The sequence below is a fragment of the Buteo buteo genome, chromosome 1 (assembly GCF_964188355.1).
Source record: "Buteo buteo chromosome 1, bButBut1.hap1.1, whole genome shotgun sequence".
Classification (NCBI taxonomy): Eukaryota; Metazoa; Chordata; class Aves; order Accipitriformes; family Accipitridae; genus Buteo; species Buteo buteo.
In genome coordinates this window covers 37,269,176-37,292,774 of record NC_134171.1, presented here as the reverse complement: position 1 = coordinate 37,292,774, position 23,599 = coordinate 37,269,176, and the positions used below count along the sequence as shown (strand labels likewise).

Genomic DNA, 23,599 nt, shown 5'->3' with positions numbered 1-23,599 from the left:
TTGCCCATTCCTTGGGTTCTCTGACAGGGGAATGGAATAATATTTGGAAGGAAATTCTAGATGATGGCAAGATTTAGATTTAACCTTTAAGATAGAGTTATATTGAACTGGATAGGATCTCAGCATTTTATCTGAATGTGATTTCTTCCTCCAATTAATGCTCCTGAAGTAACTACCGAAGTGCTTCCCCGAGTCTCCTCTCAGCTTCCTGTACTGGGTTTTTCAAGCAATCCATAATGAAGCCTCAGCCTGCGGTCACCTCCCCTTCCCCCAGCAGGCTGGAGGGGTGCTTTACCATGGGAATGGTGCGGGTGGCCACGATGGGACCCGTGAAGTTTCACATTGGTGAGCCATCACGCTCAAAGAGTCAGTGGTCGGTGGTTCGAAGTCCAGCCATATTAATGGCTGGAGGAATGGGTTGACAGCAACACGATGAAGTCCTGCACCAGGAACAGAACAACTCCATGCTGACTGGGTGCCCCCTGGATGGAAGGTGCCTTGAAAGAAAAGGACCGAGGAATTCAGGTGGACAAGAGATGAAGTGCCCTTGCAACAGAGGCGGCTATCCACATACCAGGCTCTACTAGAAAGTGTGTAGCCAGTAGGTCAACAGACGTCATTATTTGTGCTCCTCTATTCAGCTCATGTAAGACCACATCCGGAGTAGCGTCATCTTTGGGCTCCCCAGTATGACACAGACAGCGAGGGGACACTAAGATGGTGAGAAGACGGAGCACATGATGCACGAGAAAGGACGAGAGCATGGCATTTGTTCAGCCTGGAGAAAAGGTTAAAGGTGGGGGGAACATAACTGCTGACTTCAGCTACCTAATGAGCAGTTATAGAGAAGACAGACTTTTCAGACATGTACAACAAAAGGATGAGAGGTAACAGACATAAGCTGGAACAATGGAAATTATGACTGAAGGAAAAAGAAAAAGACACAGTGAGGGTGTCAGTGAGGGTCAAGTATTGGAATGGATGACCAGAAAGGCTGCAGAATCGCTGTTCTTGGAGATACTCACCTGGACAATGCCTGAGCAACTGGATCTAACTTGTCGTCAACGGTGCTTTCAGGAAGGCTTCTAGAGGCCCTTCCAGCCCAAATGGTTCTATTCTACTTGAACTTGAGCTTCAGGAGCAGAAACACATTTTATTATATTTACCTGTTTTCTTTGTTTCCTCTAGTAATTATTCTTTATTTGTAAGTCAAAGCACTTCTCCTAAACTATTAAAACAAAAAAAGCCAGAAGCATACAGATTTCTAGGCATGCACACAAAGTAAGCGTCAAACGTTCTTTAAGATTTGGTCTAAAACATTAACCTCAAACTAAGCATGCACTGTCTCAAGAGTTGTACATGTGCTTTTTCCCTTTCCATAAAGTTGCCCTGGAAATGAGAGAGCTCACTTACTAGCCTGACCCAACTGACAATTACTCTGAAAGCTTGTATATGTGGCTCTACCAGATCAAAAACTGATCGGGACAAATCTAAAGTCCTATCATATTCTCTAGTAGTGCTCTTTTGTACACAAACAGGAAAGTCCTGGGGGAAAAACAAAGAGTAATTATAAAAAATAGTACATTCCCCAAAACACCTGGACGTTGGTTCAAAAAACTCCTGAGTTTTTATGCACGTTATACATTCCCATTATCCAAGGCCTGACATAAAAATATTTAAAGTGACCAGAATCACAATGCATATATCTTTTAAGTCTTAACTTAGATCAGCAATTATCTATGAAGAAAACACAATTTTGCTGCCAAAACCCAAAATTCTGCTTCTTCTCTCCCCTCTGTCCCATTGTCAGACCAGTATAACTCAAAATACTTCTACTTATTAATTCAGGCCAAAGAAAAAGATGTGCATAAGCTGTTTTAGTGACATTTTATTAAAGTAATTTTTCAGGTTTCACCCTCCCCCTCCACATATGTGCAAACTTCTTCTGGCAGTAAGCCACAGACCAATTTTGAGGTGGAAAACAGTTGTAGGAAAAAAAAGAGAAAGTCAGAAATTATTTTATAAATGGACATATCTTATAATACATTACAATGCTCCCTTTAGTAGCCAAATGGTTCATGAACATTACACTTTATGTAATATCACAAATGCCCAAAATATGCTTTGCATATGATTGCAAAACCAGCAGCACTCTGGAGCCAAGCACATGGCTTAATATTATAATAATGAGTCTACTTCAATGTAGTGGATTTTAGTAAGACTTTAATAATACTGGTATGAAGCCAAATTACATAATGTCCCAAAATATGAAACAAAGCTTTTATAGAGAAAATAAAAGCTCACTGAAGTATAACCACATTAAAAAAAAACAAAACAAAAAACAAAACAACTACCAATGTTATCTAAACAAAGCCACTAGGTATATTTAATTTAAAAAAATCAAATTAGAGAAAAGGAACTCAAATCTATTCCCAGATCTCAAGATAAAATTAAAAAGGGTATTATTTTAGGCAACATTTATGAAAATGAAGGTACTATGCCAGCACTGGGAAACAAGCTAATACCATAATTACCTCTTTTGGCACAGATACAAATATGGGTTGACTATCTCCAATTTCTCTCAAAGGACAAAAAATGATTCAGTTACCTTACAGGTCGATTTTAAGACTGAGCTATGTTGGATTGCCTAGAAACAGCTTACACCAATAAAATAATTTCTTTCTACACATGAAAACCAACTCCAAGTAAGAGTCCCAAAGGTAAAGAGCCAAATTATTTACTCCCTCAACCCCCACCAATTCTGGAGTCTTGGGGAAAACAAGGACTTGAAAGCACCTGTAAAGCTTGGTCCAGCATGGACCATTCTGAGAACAACTTCCTCTCTTACCCCTCCCTGTGTATGAAAGTGTTAGATAGCAATTAAAGAAAAATCAGTATTTCATTTGTTGGATAACGCATGCAGAATATCATACATTCTTAAAGCTGTATAACCTTTTAAATATTAGTGTTATGCTAGTTGGAAGATTAGTATTTGCATGGATAACATTTTTTGTCCTTTATTAGGATCAACTACTTAGATCCACATATCCAGTAGAGAGATCAACATATATTAGCATATTCCAATGTACGACTGGTTACAATAAGTACTACTGTTAAACTGAGTCTAAATCAATGCTGACAGCCTATCAGAGCATGCGGTGATGAATACAGCAAGAATCTGAACAGTTTTCTTTACATACATTATATTGTCTCATCTACATGTCTCTAGACTTTTTAAGCAGTTTTGGCATTAGAAAATTTTAAGTAGATTTAGATTCCACATGACAAGATGAAGTGAGTGGGACATTTTATGCTTTGGATTTCTTAGAAGTCTACTTTAGCTACAGAAGCCATTAAAAAGTTGCAAGTAACTTCAAGATGAAAGGCATTAGCAGCTTTTTAGAAAAGGATAATCACACTCTTCTAGAGACTTAATGAGACTTAATTCACAGAAGCTTTTGACTTGGTCTGCTGTTAATTGAATCAAAGTCGATGATGATCTTGTTACACTTTGGCTTGAATTCCCTAAAATAAAGAAAAATACAGATATTAGTTAGTGAGTAGTTAAAACATTTTGCTTGCTTTAGCTCCAGCTAAATTTTTGAAGGAATAAAAAAAAACCCTCCTTGGATTCACATAGTTTTCATCTCTATGGGAGCCAATTATAGCGCACCACACTGAGAGAAACCTGAACAAGAAAGACTAAGACAAAAAAGACACATGGGGTGGGTTAGCCTGTGCATTCTTCAGCTATTGGAGTTCATAAATTACCCAGGAGTCAAAGGACTTTAAACAACTTAGCTGCAGGTGGTGGCATCATGTTACCAGGGCTGAGATTTTTGTTCATATATATTTATATTTCAAATATTTTAATATATATTTACAGATATATAGATGCATATATGTATCCATAAAAATATTTTAATATACTGTATATGCATTATATATGCACATATATGTATATGTATTTATATATAATAGGTATCTGGAATATATTTTGATAAATATTTTGATCACTTTTTTCCTGCCAAGTTTTCAAAGAACACTTTCAAACTTTGCCTCAGTAAATTAAAATATTTTTTTGTGCTAGTGGAATAGATCACATTATGCATCATACCGGGGAAAAGCAAAACTAGTTAAGAGGGAATCATTTAAAAATTGTAACTTTAGAACTGTAAAATTAATACTGCCACAAAATGTTTCCTTTTATTATCATTAGAGCATCTGCTACAGCAATTAGCAAGGAAGGTATTTGGGGACCAAGCATATATTTTCCAGTCTACCAGTAAACAAAGGATTATGCAAATAGTGTGGATTTAGTGCCTAATTAAGCTCTGCAGTTCAGTTCAAGAGATTCATTAAGTACCACCTACATCCTTAACAATCAATACAATAATGAGTAACAGTCAACACAGAAAAGCACATGCTGCTGACCACAGAAACTCTGAATACTTTGTCCAGAATAGCAATCTGAAATGCAAGAAACACTTCTCACCCTGGAGAAGTTACAAGATTTCACTTGCAAGAGAATGACTTATGCTTCTTAGTCAAATAGTATCAGAAGACAGGAAATACATGGAAGGACTAAAACTGAATTTCAAGTACTGCTGTGTTTTTTCATGGATGTTTCTTAGCCCAGTAGGTACCTTTCATCCTAAAAATTTATCTGTAAGAATTGTTATGTTTGCAAATGTTTCAAAGTCTTTATATTAATATTGTAAAACTTTTTAGAGTTGCAAAGCCTCCCTGACTGCATAATTAGCCTCACCCACAGCATGTTATTGCTATCAAACTAGCCGTTGAACAGACTGTCTTTAGGTATCTCTGTCAGTGTCTTTAAAAACCCCACTCTTCAAACATTTTTCAGATTCTCATTACTTTAAGGCAAATATTCCAAGTTTTACTCTTTTCTCACAAGAAAAGCTGACCAAAGAAGACTGGACAGCTATAGGCACCAAGAATTAATTATGGGTGGCTGGTTCAACACGTTCCCAAATTGACTGCAATAAAAAGATACTAAAGTTTCAATAAGGATCAAGTAATCCACAAAAAAAATATCACTGGTCGTTTCAGTCCAACTCATATGATCATAGGATAACCCAGGTTGTAAGCAACTTCAGGAGATCATCTAGTCTAACCTCCTGCTCAAAGCAGGGTCAGCAATGGCTCTCTGGAGTACAATGTAACAAATAACCACCACATTTGCAATTTCACTTGCAGTCCAGGAATGAAATGAGTATTCCAAATGGAACATTTTCTCATACAAATGTTTGAAATTTAAATTTAACCATACACAAGGCAAAAAGAATGGTACAACAGTCTGTCAATCCAGTATCTTTTGCAGGCATACAGAGCAAGCCATCTACAAACACCACCAAAGAGTAAAACGCTGCACAATGCAAAGAAGAAAAACTTTTGCCCTAAAGTTGGTCTCTTTCACACACCATTTTCTCCCTTTCCACAATAAAAATAAAGTTAATCCAAAGTTCTCTCACCTGTATATAATACCTGCTAAATCAAACATCCGCCGTGCAGCTGTCATTTCCATAGTGTCATGATACTTGTCAGACATAAAAATAACTTCCTTTATTCCTAAGAAAGTCATATAGAAAAAAATGCTAGATTTACACTGAAAACAAAAAAAAGTAATGTCTGGTGCACAAAATCAGAAAAAGCAGCATTCATCCACATGCTCTAGAACTCCTTGGTACACCTCTACTTCCCAAAATACTATAGATTGTACTTGAGAATAAGGCTATGTAAAATAGAGCTGTTTTGGAAGACAGTTCTTTCAAAAATGTTGGAAAATGTTTTTCTTCACTTTCACCTAAGTTTAACTCAGAAAACCAGAACCAAAAACTCGTAGGCAAAACCACAAGATAGACAGACTAGAAATCAAGCATTTTTGCAAAAGTAATTGAAAACTTTTCTTTCTGGCTCTCTAATATAGATAAAATTCCCCACAAAGAACTTAAACCCCCAATCCTATTCCCCTTCCAAATGCATAGCTATAAAAGGATGCTTTTTTCTCTGTTTTATAACTCCCAGTCCCAGGTTCAAATCCTCATAAATGCATCCTGTCTCAAACTGTTGAATGATCCATGCCTAAATTATTTAGGCAGGGGAGAAGTGTAAGGCTGACCCAAGAGAATTCACAAGCAGCCTATCAACATCTTACTGTATTTTCCAGACAACATGAATATCAATACATTGCAGTTTAGTGCTGACCTAAGTGCATAAGGAAAAGGGTGAGTGACTACATTGAGAACAAGCAGCCAATCTACCTTGAAGACCTTTTGATTTTGATTCTATAAATAAGAGAAATGTAGCACAAACACAGAATACGATCATCTTTCCCTCTTCACGTCTCTTCATTTCAAACTTTACTGACCAAAATAAAAAGTGTTCTGTTTGCTACTTTCTTCATAGATTCCTGTGGCCATTAGTGGTGAGAGAAACTCCCCAGAACAGCAATCCATGCTAGCACTGCAAGACTTTACTCAATGAGCAAAATATATGCTACCTTAAGCAGAGATTTTTACAGAACTGAAGCCTACTGCAGATACCGCCTAATCTGAAAAAAGGAGACACATTTAGGCCAGCACGCTTGCTGCAGCGGCACAGATTTATAACAATTGTAATGAAAGACATAATTAAAGTAGGATCATAGAAGTCTTATGACATTTATGAGCAAAGATATTTTAAAATCTTCAAATATCTACCATGCATCACATTCAAATTAAAATTTCATGTATATACTCCCAACAGACCTTTTGTCATGCAGAAGTTTATTTCTTTTTGCCCTACTCTATTCAGTGTGTCAGAGCACAGTAAAATTGACAGTAATTATATGCAAAGCCTGTGTTGTTCTTTGGCAGCTCCTGGTCTACGAAGTTACAAACCTAAATTAGAAGCACACTTAGAATCACAGAAGATGCAATTAGCACTGGAAAAATTTGGCACCATTCAGATGCAAAAAACCCCCACAAGTAGCATCTTATGAAGTTGACAGTGCAATTAATTTAGATCTAACAGCAGCAATTTAACATCAAATACATCCGTGGTAAGATACCAACGAGCAGGCAGCACTGCAACCCTGACAAATCAAGCTGGCACTACTCCTTACCTGCCTGGATGATGAGCTTTGCACATTCATTACATGGAAATAAGGCAACATACATGCTGCAGCCTTTCACATCAGCTGAGTTTTTGTTCATGATTGCATTCAATTCGGCGTGGCACACTGATTTAAAAAACAAACAAACAAACAAAACAATTCATAATACCGTTCATTAAAATAAATCAGTCAAACTACAATTAAAGTGTTACAATGTAACTGCTTACATCCTTTCAAAGGCAAATAGCTTGCACAGCTTGTCATAAAGGGCAGAGGAAGAAATAAAAGCAGAAATACCAAGATCAATGAAGGTCAATTGTTCTGACCAGGCTGCCGATTAGTAATGATATCATTAAGCGCATTAGCATTGCCATTTGCTAACACCTATTGCAGGCAACAAAGCCGTAGGCTGTGGGCCAAGTAGTTGCAACCACCCTAAGTGAAGCAATATCTCACAGCTTCACAACTCTCTGGAGTATCTAATTGCCAGTATAAAACAGCTCATTTATGTGTTTACATGCACAGATAGAACAGTCTTATGGTTGTAAGAGCGCGCTGTGTGCTCTTAAAGGCAGGAGAATCGTGAAGTAAAACCGAGCAGCTCTGTCCTCTGGGTCTCAGAACAGCTCAGCGCTGCTGCATGACTCTCTCACCCCAAGAATACACAAGACACACTCAACCATAAAAATGCCCCAGCTTTAATATTAAAGTGAGTTTACTGCTCATTAATACTGCCAGACTTGCCAAGCAGGAAAACAAAGTCCTCTGTTTCTCCATGGATTTGAGATAGGCCAGGTAGCAACAGACTACCCTGCCTTATTCCACTGTAACACAATAGCTCCTTCTGGACAGATTGCACCTTAGGGATTAAGTTTTTATGCTGTACACATCAGCAAATTATCTAATGTGTTACCAACACAGGTGAGAAGAGCACGGTTTCTCTGTCATCCACCATGAACCTCTAAAAAACCATTAGGATCTCTGTGGGAACTTCCTGTTCACTCCTAGGAATGACAGCAAGTTGCATAATTTATATACCTACCTACTAAGAAACTGCCTGCTGCCCTGACTTACTTCATAAACAGGTGCTGAAGTGTGGTGTGGGTTTGACCTCATCTAGAGACCTGCATGTGCAGACAACATTAAGAGTTTTTCCACTGCTTGTTTTGAAGAACAGATTAAAAAAAAAAAAGTTTTCCTCTCCCTTGCGTACGTGTGAAAATTACAACAGGCAAAGTTTCATAGCACAAGTTCATAGTATACTTGCTACTATATACTGACCTCTGTGTGAATGATCTCACCACACAAAGAATAACTGAGTGCAGTACCTTTAACATGTGGCAATCCTTGCTGAATGGAAATGTTTTCTGTATGCGCTAAATGTCTACATGGAATTTTCTATATAACAGCTAATGCACTACAAACTAATGTTTTCTGTATGCGCTAAATGCCTACATGGAATTTTCTATACAACAGCTAATGGACTACAGACTTACAGCCTAACTTATGGCACACGAGCTTTCCCATGTAGACAAGTCACAAAGGACAGAACACTTGCTAAAGAAAGCTCAGTATCGACTTCTACAAGCAGTCCTCAGCACCACCATGACCATGCTGTCCACATACCTTCTCATAACCTGTAAAGCCAGAAACTAATATAAAAAAAACCAAGCACCATCACATTAAGGTTTCTGTTACTATTATTATTGTTTCTATTGCAACTGTAGTTGGGTCACACTGTATTTTAATCATATGCCATTAAGTGTACAAGATATACAATTATATGCACCTATACATTTAGAAAATACAGAAAGTACATTTAACTCCAAGTATATTACTGAGTTGCACTAATCTTATGTAGCCTTCACAATTGAGAGGATTGAGTGAAAAAGAGCGTCATTATTTCCACAACTGGAACTAGGTTATGTCAACAGGACAGAAACATCACTTTTAAGTTTCTTTGAACAATATACTTATGTTCTAGGCAGCAGTCTAAAATATGGAAGGCCTCCAGAAAGAAGAATGAGGGAATGTTTTCAAAGGCTCATAGAACTAGAAAAAAAGCCCTAATTCCTTCAGTAAATATTTTTCCTTCACTAAAACTCAGAAATCTTCAGCCATAAAACCAGACAAGTTTCATTATTAGTACTTCAACAAGTTTCCTTCCTGTGCTGATGAGAAAGAAAGGCTCTTTTGGCAGACTTTTGCAAACTTTCAACAACAAACATCTTCCCCAGCGAAAACAAGTTCAGGCCAAAAATAACTTAGAGAAGATAATCGGCTGAGCAAGGGAAAGGAGAAATTTTGCCTCCTGATCGTCTCAACACAGTCCGAAGTTAAGAACAGTTACGACTCTCCAGTGTGGAAAGAATACACAGAAGACAGTAATAAGGAAGAAACAAACTAATCATTCCAAGACAAAAAGTAGTGGGTCTCCAACAAACCCAGCAAGCTTTCATTTCAAAAACAAAAGGAGGTAGGTTTTTCATGCACACTGTAGCCTAACCAAGTATTTCATACTGTACTTACTGCAGAAGTACTATGGGACTAGAAGTTTGCATTGATTCCAGAAGTAATTTTTTTCCTTCCAATATTTCTTTTTTTATTCTACTTGGCTATTAAATACAAAACCATTTTGGCTTAGTTGTTGGAACTTGGAAGAATATTCGGCGGAACTATCGTTACATGTGTCTTTGTTTTATACATTTCCCTAGACATCTGCTACTGGCCCCTGTCAGGGATATTATGCCAGATGGTCCTTAAGAAGGTATAGGCATCAGACAAATATTTTTAGGCTTTGTCCCATCACTCTTCATTCCCTCTTCCTCATATTCCCCTCTCTCTGGCAGACAGACGTTGACTGTTAACCAATTTACAGATAAGATAGTCTATTATCCCCAGATTTTTCTTAGAGACATGCCCAGCTTTGTACAGAGCATTAGTGAGAGACAGAAAACAAATCCAGGAGTCCAAAATCCCGCTTGTTAATAACTAAGTAGTTCACATTTGGGGTGTTATGAAGTTTTCTAACCTGTTAAGAGCTCCAACTAACAGTTACATATTGTTCTCTCTCAGACAGTAAGAAGCTAACTTAAAATAACCTTTCACAGGTGCACAGTATTCAGAACTCTGAAAACTGTATATTTATATAGACTAGTAAAACTAAGAATTTTTACAGTACCCTATGGGGGGCCCCAGTGTTGTTTTTTTTTTAAAAAATAGTATTCATGTATAGCCAACATAATATTAAGTCTGGAACAGTGGTTTCCATTCTGGAAAAGTGGCTTGAAAAGTATTCTCGAAAGGCTTCATTAGCTGAAGAAATAACCATGCAATGAGAACTTAGTGTGTGCTCTGACATTCCCACCACTTGCTACTATATTCACAAGAGAGAAAAAAAAAAAAGGCAGAGGAATGACTGCTTCTTTACTGGCAGTATTAATTGCTAGTGCCTCCATCTTTTCTCATTGCATACTGCTTTGTGTTGCATATATGAGGTAGCACTCATTCTCAAACCTACCCATAAATAAGAGACCCCTACTTAAGCTGTTAATGGATATTTTTCAGGATTAACCACTTAACATGAACATGCTCTTAGTGGGTTGCAGAGTCAGAAGTACTCTTCCCACCTACTAAATGTGTTCTGACTAGTGATTTTATAAGAATCACAGGACTAGTCAAAGTGTTTCTTAATACTGTTTGAAGGCTTACATGCTTGATGAAGAGCTTGGAGCAGGGACCACCATAACATGTCACCTTTTAAGAGGCAAACAAAGGAGGGGCTGGGCAAGTGACCTTTCTATGTAATTAATTACTAACTAACTGAGCCAGACTAGGAATTTTGAGAAATTATGCCCTAAATATGGTGTTACATTTGAAAAGAATACATGTCAATGCATATAGATTGTCATGCAGCAAGTTTTGACTTATTTATTAACATAAGTTTTTATACTGCTTTGATAACCAACTTCACAAACAATACGGGTTCCCAATACAGATACATGGTAACAGCATGGCATTCTTCAACATGAACCTGGTACAGAAATGGATACAGGGAGTTCTGTAATTTGGGCCAATTCTTCTTAGTGTTTTGGTAAAATCTGTACCTTTTCGTGTTCATCCCTTGTCCATCCCATCTTTGTCCAAGCTCCACCTACCAGTTATCCTTTACTGGCTGGACCCCCAATGCTGGACATAGCAAGGATCACGGAAGGAACCAAAATATTGAAAGGAACAGGGCCTGGAGTGACAACCACTGGCGACAGTGGTTGAGGGATATGGAATTTGTAGAATGACATCAATCTTTTTTCAACCTTTGTGAAAGCGTAGGGATGGTTGCTGGTCACTGCATTAGAGGAAGGCAGGACGCTGATGTTGGGCTGTCACTGCCCTCAGTGACATTCCTGCTGCTCTCTCACTCTGTGTGCTGGAGGAAGAGCAGTTGCTGTGGTCAGGGCAGGGAGGCAAGGATAACACCATGTGATGGGTTGACCCTGGCTAAATGCCAGGTGCCCACCAGAGCCGTTCTATCACTCCCCCATCCTCAGCTGGACAGGGGAGAGAAAAATATAACAAAAACTTGCGGGTCGAGATAAGGACAGGAGAGATCATTCACTAATTACCGTCACAGGCAAAACAGACTCAGCTTAGGGAAAATTAGCTCAATTTATTACAAATCAGCCAGAGTAAGGTAATGAGAAATAAAACGAAATCTCAGAACACCTTCCCACCACCCCTCCCTTCTTCCCGGGCACAACTTCACTCCCGGATTTCTCCACCAAGCCCCCCCCCAGCGGCACAAGGGGGACAGGGATGGGGTTTACGGTCATCACACGTTATTTTCTGCCGCTTCACCTCCTCAGGGTGAGGGCTGATCACACTCTTCCCCCGCTCCAGCGTGGGGTCCCACCCACGGGGTCAGTCCTCCACGAACTTCTCCAACGTGGGCCATTCCCACAGGCTGCAGCTCTTCACGAACTGCTCCAGCATGGGTCCTTTCCACGGTGTGCAGTCCTTCAGGAGCACACTGCTCCAGCGCGGGTCCGCCACGGGGTCACAAGTCCTGCCAGAAAACCTGCTCCACGGGCTCCTCTCTCCGCAGATCCGCAGGTCCTGCCAGGAACCTGCTCCAGCGCGGGGTTCCCACGGGGTCACAGCCTCCTTCGGGAACCCACCTGCTCCGGCGTGGGGTCCTCCACGGGCTGCAGGTGGAGATCTGCTCCACCGTGGACCTCCCTGGACTGCAGGGGGACAGCCTGCCTCACCAGGGTCTTCACCACGGGCTGCAGGGGAATCTTCGCTCCGGCGCCTGGAGCATCTCCTCCCCCTCCTTCTTCACTGACCTTGGTGTCCGCAGGCTTGTTTCTCTTACATGTTCTCACTCCTCTCTCCCGCGGCTGTTTCTCACTCTCCCAACTTTTTTTTTCCGTCTTAAAAATGTTATCACAGAGGCGTTACCACTATCACTGATTGGCTCGGCCTTGGCTGGCGGCGGGTCCGTCTCAGAGCCAACTGGTATGGGCTCGCTCTCTCTCGAACACAGGGGAAGCTTCCAGCAGCTTCTTACAGAAGCCACCCCTGTAACCCCCCCCGCTACCAAAACCTTGCCACATAAAACCAATACACACCACCAGCTTTCACCGGGAATCCTAGCCTCTTCAGACTGCAGTCAGAAAAAGGGAACAGCCCCAGCCTCACTGCTTTCTTCTGTGAAAAAGGAGAACTGGGAAGTGAAGATGGAAACCACTCAGCCCATTATGAACATCACAAAATCTGCTGGAGGCAGACCAGAGATGCCCCTCTCAAAACCCGAGAAGCATTAGCTAATCCACCGCATTTCCCAGTTCCTCCTATCCTGCTCCAAGTTTGTTCTACTCTCAGCAGAACACAGAGGCGTTTCTTAGTGGGCAAGCAGAATGAGAGAAATTATTCTAGGTGTTTCCAAATCTCCAAAGTTTCTAGAGATTTGATGTAAAACACCAGAGTTGGATGGAAATCCATGCAGGACAAGAGAGTGAGTGGCTGTAGGCGGAGACTGTCTCCTATACATCCCCTTTCCAGCTGAAGCTTCAGCTTTGCACTGCCAATTGGAGAGAGAGCATCACACTTCTTCATAGTGCCTTACCAAGTTTTGTGCTGTCAAAATAACAGCTTCTACAAAAGTAACATTTGCCTGAATATCTTTGAATGTTCATCTCTAAAAAATTGATGAAAAGCTCACAGTCCTAACACAAGGAAATGTTGGTAACAGTTTGTTTCGTTTTACACAGCAGGTACTGTTCAATTAGAGCATACTTTTTGCCACAGCACATATTTTATCGTATCTGAACCTGTATAAATATTTGTAAGCATATTTACTCAATATTTTCTCTATTGCTCAGAGGTTTCTAAATTTGCCAGTCATTTTAATTTAAAACTCTCTTAATTAGAGACTGGTTGTCAAATGGATGTTCTTAGTTACAGTGGAGACAGAGGGCATAACAGGAGCACAGCAACTAGCATTAGCAGGAAGACTTGTGTTAATAGGAGGAAAATTTAGTATTTTAAACGATCGGTGAGAGGAAACTGAGTATCATCAAATCCTTGGATTCATCTAACAGAAACAGAGGGCACTCACTTTTGACTCTGAAAGCCAGAATTTTGACTAATTATTAAGAAGCTTCTGCACACAGTACTGAACACAATGTCTCACAAAGAGCTTTTAGTAACATCTTAGTAAAGTAGGTTTTCAAAACTGGCCTTCCATTTCTCTCGTGTGCAGAAACATCCCCACTTCTGTCACTGACTAGCAGCCTCTAAAGAGCCAGTTCTAACACAACAATGAAAGCTCAATTTTGTGCTATAAATGAAAAATGGCATTCTGCGAAACACCTAGTGCTTTCTGACATAACAAGGCTACACTACTAAACTGTTCAAATATACACTACAACTAGAAGGAAAAAAGTTTTAATCTGCTTCAAGACTCTCATAAGGAATGCATAGTGTCAATACAGGTGATCTACATCACTACTCCTGTAACATCCAAACGCCTCACAAACATTTGCATCCTCTGAGGTAAAGCGAGCACTACTGTCCTGGTTTTGGCTGGGATAGAATTAAGCTTCTTTCCAGTAGCTGGTATAGCGCTATGTCTTGTATTCAGCATGAGAAGAATGTTGATAACACACTGATGTTTTCAGTTCTTGCCAAGTAATGTTTAGTCTAAAGTCAAGGATTTTTCAGCCTCTCATGCCCAGCCAGCAAGAAGGCTGCAGGGGCAAAAGAAGCTGGGAGGGGACACAGCCAGGGCAGCTGACCCAAACTGGCCAAAGGGATATTCCATACCATTAGATGTCATGTCTAGTATATAAACTGGGGGGAGTGGGGTTGGGGAGATCGCTGCCTGGGGACTATCTGGGCATTGGTCAGCAAGTGGTGAGTAATTGCATTGTGCATCACTTGTATATTCCAATCCTTTTATTATTACTATTGTAATTTTATTAGTGTTATCATTACTAGTTTCTTTTTTTCTGTTCTATTAAGCCGTTCCTATCTCAACCCACGAGTTTTACTTTTTTTTCCGATGCTCTCCCCCATCCCACTGGGTGGGGGGGAAGTGAGTGAGCAGCTGTGTGGTCCTTAGTTACTGGCTGGGGTTAAAACATGGCAACTACCTACCACATTTTGATGCCTTCTTTGAGTAGCAGCTCAGGTTACACTTAGACACAGGTAAATACACATTTTTTAATCAAGCACGACCCTTTCCCTAACACTGAGCTAAGCAGAACCCACACTTGAGGGTGCAGGTTAGATATATACAGTGTATTGCAGCAGACAGATAACTGAGACATTGGTGAATTTCAAGCCAACAAGTTTCAAGATACAGTAAAATTTAAGAGTGACAGGACTTGTTAGTCTTACAACAAAAGCTTAAAAGGTTATCGTTATCAGTAAGTGCACAGGGGAAGGGGGGAAAGGAGGAAGGGTTAATCGCAGTAAGAAAAGCTGAAAGAACAATGCTGGCACACACAAGAACGTATAAACTAACCACAAATAAATTTAGGGTGGAAATTGGAAGTTTTCTAGCCATGAAACAGTGAATCTGATCAGAGCTGTGGGGTCAGTGCATCCATCTGTTCTGCTGGAGCTCAATAAATTTATTATAGGATCATCTAACACACTTCTGCAAAGATAGCCGCTGGGTCCAATCCCCTCCTATGTCTATGCTGCTAAACACAGACAGGGCCAGGGACTGACCCTTGGCCCTGAGGCCAACTGGCAAAGGCTGGCTCATGTTCATCTTACTCAGGGCTCCATCAGCATTACATAGCACTTGGCCCTGGGTTTCCTCAAGGCTCCACATCTCACAGTCCCACAGCACCACATACTTATTTTGTATGTCTCAGTTCAAAGTGCACAAAGAAGTGAGATGAGTTTTTCTGCAGCCCACCAGAGTGGTATTTTCACAACATGAAACAGAGTATATGTTGGATACCCCCTAGTATGGCCTGAGGGAGGGAGGAGGGTTAAGCATACCATCTCAGCAGGCTTTGCATTATAGGCCTATACAGGATGACAGTTTTCCTGCAGTCTTTTTTCCACCCTGCCCTCCGGAGCAGCCTTTGAGTTAGCCATTTGCACAGCAATACTCAGGCTTTGTTCCGGAGAAAGCTAGTCAGAGTGGTCCAAAACAGATGGGAAGTGAGCTAATGTTTATGCCTGACCTACAACAGTACATAAAACCAGGAGGTCAGCATTCAGATCCACCCCGGGCCTTTTTCTGTAGCACTGCAGATGCATAAAGTAGCTCTAGAAGACATCTTCCAAGTCTGTGTGGTGGTACATGCACAATTACCATCAGCTTTACCTAATAAGCTACACTGCAGCTCTAGTGATGAAGGTGCCAGTGTTCCCCTGACAAGCTGATGGAGCACACAGTAAGATTGTACCATCTCTGGACAAGCTAGTGAGAAAAAAGCAAGGATAAAAAGTTCAATTTACACAAATGCTGTGATGATTAGCAAAAGCGGAAAGGAAAACATGACAGTTTAATGAGATTATAGCAGCAATTCTATGTGTCTTTGCATCTACCAGAATTTTTTAAAGCAGAAGATTTTTTTTTTTTTATATATATACTTGTCTGGTCTGTCAACTGTGCTATCAAGATTAATAAGAAACTGCTAGAGTTTAAATGATCTGTGAATTACAAAATAGGCCCTTTATTCATCACAGCAGACACTTTATGTTACAAAGTTGTGATTTTTTTAATGAGGTGAAGACTAAGATTCTTGGGGGGGAGGGCAGTAGTTAGACCAACTCCTAGAAACGAACTCTTCTCTCCAAGCTGTTAGATTGGTTAGTGCATTTTTTAAACATCATGTATTAGAGATTTTTACTTTACTCAACTTCTTTTGGAGTCAGAGTTAACTAAAAAATTCTCAGGTCATCTTGTACAAAGATTCCTCACAAATTAATACAGCATTTTTAGATTAAATTGGTCAGCTTAGATTTGAGTGCCTGGAACATGCTCAGGTCCCAGAGACCACCTGCATTGATCTTAGTTCAGAACTGAGACCTTACAGCAGCATAAAGATTCAACCAAAATCAATATTCTGTTTTCAGTACTTCATATTTAATTAATGGGCTAACACTCACCCTATAAATAAAAAGCAGCCATATCAAGTTGTACTATTATGGTACCATCATTATATGTAAAACCAGTGCTTCTGCGCTTTAGAGCAAACTTAAAATTTGGCAGGAGCTGGCCCTACTATTGGGAATCCATCTCTTTGGAAAATAATATGAAACTGTCTCAAGCTTAAGAGTTAACATTAGAGGTTTTATAATAAATTGGTAAAATGAACAAGGACAAAGTACCAGGGTTTTAAGAACTCAAATATGAAACTGATGAATTATGTGCTGAGCTACTGCATATCATCTTTCACTTCAATGCTATGGGAAACCAGAAAATGTAATGCCGGTTTTTAGAGAGAGCTCTGGGTGAACACAGGGAATGTCAAAACTCATGCAAGTCTAATTTCTGTATCAGACCAATTGTTAGAAGTTACAAGTAAAAAATAGAATTAGTAAGCAGAGATAAATACTGTACAGTGGAAAAGAGCCAGTATCTCTTTGCAAAAGCTGAACTCTGGTGCTCATTAACCCCCACCCATGCAGGGGAAGGGAAAATTTCTCAGGGTTCTTGTTCAGTTTTGTGATTCTTCCCTCTGCCATTCCTGAGCCCAGGATAGGCTGAGATGCAGCACAGGATTGATCTCACCCCACATAGGTGCAGCAGGATCTGGTGCGGAAGCAGACAGATGAAGAAGGGGGATTTAAGAGAGCATACACTCCCTCCTTCCTTACCAGTCCTAACCACGGTTCCTCCCCAACATCAGCTATTGCAGGCCACAAGGCAGCTCTCAACTCCATTTCCACACCCAGCAGACAGTACTCATGGCATGAAGCCTGAGGCAGCCCAGCAAGTTGTCTCCCTGGTACCTGCAAACCACACCTGGCCCAGAGGAGTAACTGTACAGCCCTGTTGATAGGTGCACCAAGATTCACAGAGGACCCTTCAAAGCAGGCTCGCAGAAGGCGAAACTGTACCAGCTGCAAAGACAGAGACAGGATCCAAAGCAGCACTCAGCCACATTTACCATGAAATTGTCCTTGCTCTTTATTCCTTTTACCCATTTAGTAAATGTGAATCAAATCAGAGGCTGAAATAAACAATGAAAGTCAACTCACCCATAGCAGGGTAGATCCACTGCACACCAGATGAGGCAAAAATGGCATGGAGTGACAGAATGCAATCACATACTTCAAAGACAAACAAAATTCAGCTCCTTCATAATATGTATTGCCTATGCCATCAACACCTGAACACTGGAATTTCCCACAGCCGCTGGAGTTTACAATTTTAATAACAGTATTTTAGACCCAATTATTTGTTTTGCATATACATGCTCTCTGTAATTTCTGTGGAGACAAACACACAGAAGCAGCAAGCATCTGCATACACTGTAACCATGTGCTAATGAGCTGCATTATATTTACAAGTCTCCATTACACAATCAAAAATGGCTAATCCTTCATGAATGTACTTCATCAGGAATTCAGTCCTTCATAAAGACTGTTTTAATTTATTTTCAGAGCTGTGATTTTTATCCTGATGTACCACATATGGGCAAAATCAGGTGAGTGGAAGAAAAACTGATCGATACTTTACCAGCTGAACTTTCACATATACAGACATCACAAGTCTGACCTGTCAATCACAAGAAGCCTTACCATAAGGATATTTTGTGTCCAGTCTATGTGCTGCTGTTCTTGTCCAGGGTAGTACATCATCACTGCAGCCATTAGGCATCCCATTGTATCCAATTCCAACAATCTTGTTTTCTGAATTTACAATGCAGGCACCAACCTAAATAAAATTAGATTTATATAGTACCAGCAGCATGCAAAATGATGTATCAACAAGAAAGATGAGACCTGAAAAGTCAGTCCTGCAATTTTAATTTAAGAGATACAAGCTTTGCTTTATATTAAGTCACACTATCTAGTGAGCAAGGCTACAATTGTACCTAACTGGTACAATTTAAAATAAATCAGGGCAGATGCAACCCTGCTACCCCTCTAGTCATGCAGTGCCCACTCCAGCCTGCCAGCACCGTTCCTTGTCCGACTATGAAGTGAACCTCGTTCAGGGAGCAGAACCGCCACTGAATTAATCCTACTAAACATAAGTTTTCTGTCAGTTCAACTCCCCAAACTAGCTTTTCCAGTAGCAGTATGAGCAGCAGCAAAAGAAAAGTTATGGAAGATGGAACAGAAATGCACTAGTGTTGACCTAGGCAGAGATAGGCTCACAAACCTTTGTGGCTTATTTATGCAAACGTGCACCAAAATACCAGACCTTTTAATTCCCACCCTTTATTACTTTAATCCAAGTCTGCACAGCGACCCTTCTTACAGAATGATGAAGTGTCCCATTTTTATGTTTTCTGCCCATAGTTTAGATTTATTGAAATGGCAATAGTACTGATTTTAATTCACAGAATGTGTTTATCAACCAGCTCTTGGGTAACAAAAATTTAACCCTAAACGAATAACCTTCAGAGAACTAAAGAGCCATAATGTACAGAAGCCAGAGAGTAATTGAACAGACTGTTAACATGCATTTTACTCCATGGCTTTTCTGGCATTTGCTTCCTGAACTCTTTCACACAAAGGAAAACTAGCAGGACGACTGGATCCTGCAGAACAGCATGTTTCAGGAGATGTATCAATCACCTCAAACCAGTATTTAACAGAGGCACATGAAAGAAGCAAAGAATGGGGTCAGACAGTGAAGCAGAGGGGGAAGGGGAACCTGAAGGAGGAACCAAACTAGAAAACTCCAGTTCCTGGTTTCAGGTGGGATAAGAGTTAACTGTCTTCCTAGTCGCTGCTACAGTGCTCTGTTTTGAGTTTGGTATGAGAAGAATGTTGATAACACACTGATGTTTTCAGTTCTTGCCAAGTAATGTTTAGTCTAAAGTCAAGGATTTTTCAGCCTCTCATGCCCAGCCAGCAAGAAAGCTGCAGGGGCAAAAGAAGCTGGGAGGGGACACAGCCAGGGCAGCTGACCCAAACTGGCCAAAGGGATATTCCATACCATGAGATATCATGCCTAGTATATAAACTGGGGGCAGTGGGGTTGGGGAGATCGCTGCCTGGGGACTATCTGGGCATTGGTCAGCAAGTGGTGAGTAATTGCATTGTGCATCATTTGTATATTCCAAACCTTTTATTATTACTATTGTAATTTTATTAGTGTTATCCTTATTAGTTTCTTTTTTTCTGTTCTATTAAGCCGTTCCTATCTCAACCCACGAGTTTTACTTTTTTCTCCAATGCTCTCCTCCATCCCACTGGGGGGGGGGAAATAAGTGAGAGGCTGCGTGGTGCTTAGTTACTGGCTGGGGTTAGACCACAACATCCTGTCAACTCAAGAACAAACAAGAGGGAATTTTTATACCCTACAGGTGAGGAAAAGGAACTTGTAAAATGCTGTGTCTTTAAAAATTACAATCTAAAACTTTTATTAGTTTTATCCTCCTCTAACAGTAACTATATTTACTGGAAAAAGGAGAGAAAATGCATGTGTTATTTTAACCTCCAGATGAAAAGATTTACAAAACTCCAAACCGCAAACGTACACACAGAATTACACACGAGGTCAGGCCCAGTAAGAGAACTTCTGTAACAAAAGGTGCTGACCACGTTAAAAATTGAATAGCTATATACTGAAATAACTTTTAATAAGAAATCCCTGAAAGTGCTACATGTGCATCTGATGCGATGTGCAATATAGATTAGGTTATGTTATTCTTATACCTTGCCTTCTTACCTGAGAACTTGGATCCTTGCTTCTTTGTGCTGACAAAAAAGCTACTGCCATAAAATATTCAGGCCATTCCAAATAATCCTCTCTTTTTTTGCAGGATACTTCATTGCCAAAACTAGTTTACAGAAAAAAAACAGCCATCAGCAAACAACACATAGCTAGAGTTATTACAGATTGCATTCTTTTAAAGTGCACAAGTTTAAAGTAACCTGGATCAGAATCTGGCTAAGACCGCACATTCACTAATATTTTAACAGTAAAACCATCAGCGTTATGTGCTTTCCAGGAACTTATATATGCAAAATTTCCTTTCAGGGGAAAGCCATCCAAGCGAGGTTGTAAATTTCAGTTTTAGATAAGAAGGCTGAGCTATTCAGAGCACTGAGCTATTCAAAGACAGAGCAATTCATCCTTTATAGATAACACCTTGTGTATTTCTAAGATTCAGGTATATCAAGTACTGGCATTCTTTTCACCCAAACAACATAATCTTTTTTATGATGACTGTGCTAACTGCAAGCCTCTAATCTAAGCTACGTTGTACTTCTGCCTAGGACAAGTGCTTGCTAGATTTCTATTTGGTAGCTTCCTGTGCAGTCATTCGTTTCTGCCCATACAGTTATTTCCATGAGTTTGCCTCTCGTTACAACACTTACCAGCAAAAAATCTGAGGCCATTTTGATAGTTCCCTGCTGAATTTCTCTTGAGATTATGTCCTATGAAAGCCACGTAAAAAGCGAGATGAGATGGGTTCAAGGACTTTTCCCTTAGACATAATGTATAGAAGTGGCACAAAAGGTTGCTTCTTTCCCTGCAGTAGGGGGTTTGTTGGGAGAAAACAAAATTTGGGGGAAAGAGAGAGGAAAAAAGAAGTGATGCATCACTTCCTCTTGCCTGCTTATGGCTGAAAGACTGCTCAGACAGTGTAAGACACAACAGGGGAATTCCTGTGCTTTTCAGCTCAAATAGAGGAAAGAAAGACAGCTCTCTCGCCTCGCCCCCCCAACATGTTTAAGCTTTGCAAATTTCAAGAAAAAGATCAAATTCAAAGAAATTTCCCCAAACTCTCACCTATCATTGCTACACTTGAAAACCAAAACAATGGAACATCTCAAATACAATATTAGCCTATCAAAATACAAGGGGCACAGTATTTTTTCTTCTTGGGCTCCTCTTACCAAGGACTACAGCTTAAGACTGAGGTACCCTTCTAGCGATGTACAGCCACATGGAAAAATACATCATAGGCAACTAAAAGCAGCAAGACACCTCCTAGCAACACTAGTACCAGCACGTTTGGAAGACAAATAAATATTAGAAGTATTTTGTTAATTATTATTTTTATAACCAGAAACATGTATTAGAGGCTTGCAATTAGCTTGTCATAAAGAGGTTACACTATTTGACTGAAGACAATGCTAGCACATGATAAAATTGTACTTTAGAAACCTACAAGTTGCTACTTACCAAACAGAAATTGCTGGTTTTGAATAGTTCATATATGGAATATTACAAGTTAGCAATTTTGGCTTGTTCTTGGAATGAATGAGGATCATCTTTAAGGCCATCATCTCAATGTGAGGAGGGAGAAACACACACTGTTGGTGTAACCAGCACACCTCTCTCACACTTTGACAACATTGTAATTAGTGCCCAGAACTGTCAATTGTCAAAGCAAACACACAAATCAAGAACGTGATTCTGAGAGTGCCCAAACTGGCTTGAACCATCATAACTAAACGGTTGGGGCTATATCCTACTAAAAAAAGTGTTCAGAGAACAAGAAGCTCACAGCAGAAAGAAGAAATTAAAGACAAGCCCTCACACCTCTCTGTGTCAAATTGAACTTTGACAGGTTAACTGAAATGCTAAGAAAGTGCTTCAGCTAATTTAAGTGAATATTTAAAATATCTCACAAAAGCAGATTTACAAAAGTCAAACCACCATTGGACTTTAAATGATCAGCATAATACATTCCTGACTTCGTGACATTCACAGTGATGTCTTTGGAGAGGCATGCAACACACAATGCCCAACTACACCGAATAAAACATTCTGGGGAAAGGGCTCCAGAAAGACAATGGTACTCTGAACTAAGAGATCAGGAGATCTCCTTTGGTTAAATTATTCCCTAGCAACCCTATTTATTCAAAACACAACAAAAGCTACTATTTACTTTTCTCATAAATACAGAACTGTATGTAAGTGGAGGTCCCTCAGAGTACCAACTTCCCAGGGAGAGGAACGTATCTGAAAAATAAGCAGAAGGCTTACATCAAAGAGAACACGAAAAAAAACCCCTTACTCAATTACTTCTACTTAACATCACTGTGTTTGGCGAGATAATTCCCTCAGCTCAGTGCACAGGAACGCAAGAGCGTGAAATGGGTATAAAACACTTAATTTCTGATTGAGCAGAAGCCAAGGCCTTGGCTAGCAGTCAAGCACACACAGCAAAATTAAGTTTATGGATTTGAGGCAGCTGATCATCTTCCTTACCCTCATTTCTAAGTTCTAGAATTGCATGAATGAAAGCTACTCTAGAAAATATTATAGCTAGCTATAAAATAAGCAATTAAAGATTTTCTTTGTGATAAGTCCGAAGAACTTATGAATTAAAATAATGGGAACTGAAAGCCATGAAGATAACACTGCTCAAGAAGAAAGGGGGAAAAAAAAAATCTTATATTCTAGACTGATTAGTAGTCTGTAGAACAGTCTGCGTAAACAGTATTTCAAAGGAAAATAGAGAAAAAGATTCTGCAATTAGAGGGCAGTGCCTCCCTTTTCAGTTCTTTTTCATCCACCTAGGCTTCAGGTAAGCTGTAACAACATCTGAAAAAGGAAGAAATTTCATTCAGCTACTAAAAAGTATATCTTAATGTAAAATTTAGTTGAGAATCCCAAAACAGAATACATCATCACCTCAAATCTTTTCATAGGACAGTCATGATGGTCAGCTACACAACAATATAGTACAACTGGAGAACTCATGGGTATCAGACTTTTTTCCCTTCTCCCTCTAAGTTTTTCCTCTGCTTTCTTATCTCTGATGTCATGTGCATTATGTTCCAACTGTACTGTAGCAATTTTCTTCCCCAGTATCAAGT

General features: G+C 39.9%; 1 protein-coding gene across 2 annotated transcripts in view; it reads right to left on the bottom strand.

Annotated features, from left to right (window-relative positions):
* Positions 1-2,206: 2,206 nt before the first annotated feature.
* Positions 2,207-23,599, bottom strand: part of DCTD (dCMP deaminase) — a 64,222-nt gene continuing 42,829 nt past the window's right edge. For both annotated transcript variants that reach the window (XM_075028072.1, XM_075028063.1), the window contains 5 exons: positions 20,493-20,604; positions 18,389-18,524; positions 7,127-7,243; positions 5,496-5,592; positions 2,207-3,525 (listed from right to left, as the gene is read on the bottom strand). In XM_075028072.1, the coding sequence (XP_074884173.1) occupies positions 3,447-3,525; positions 5,496-5,592; positions 7,127-7,243; positions 18,389-18,524; positions 20,493-20,543 (480 nt within the window). In that variant the 5' untranslated portion in view covers positions 20,544-20,604 and the 3' untranslated portion in view covers positions 2,207-3,446. The remainder of the gene's footprint in view (positions 3,526-5,495; positions 5,593-7,126; positions 7,244-18,388; positions 18,525-20,492; positions 20,605-23,599) is intronic.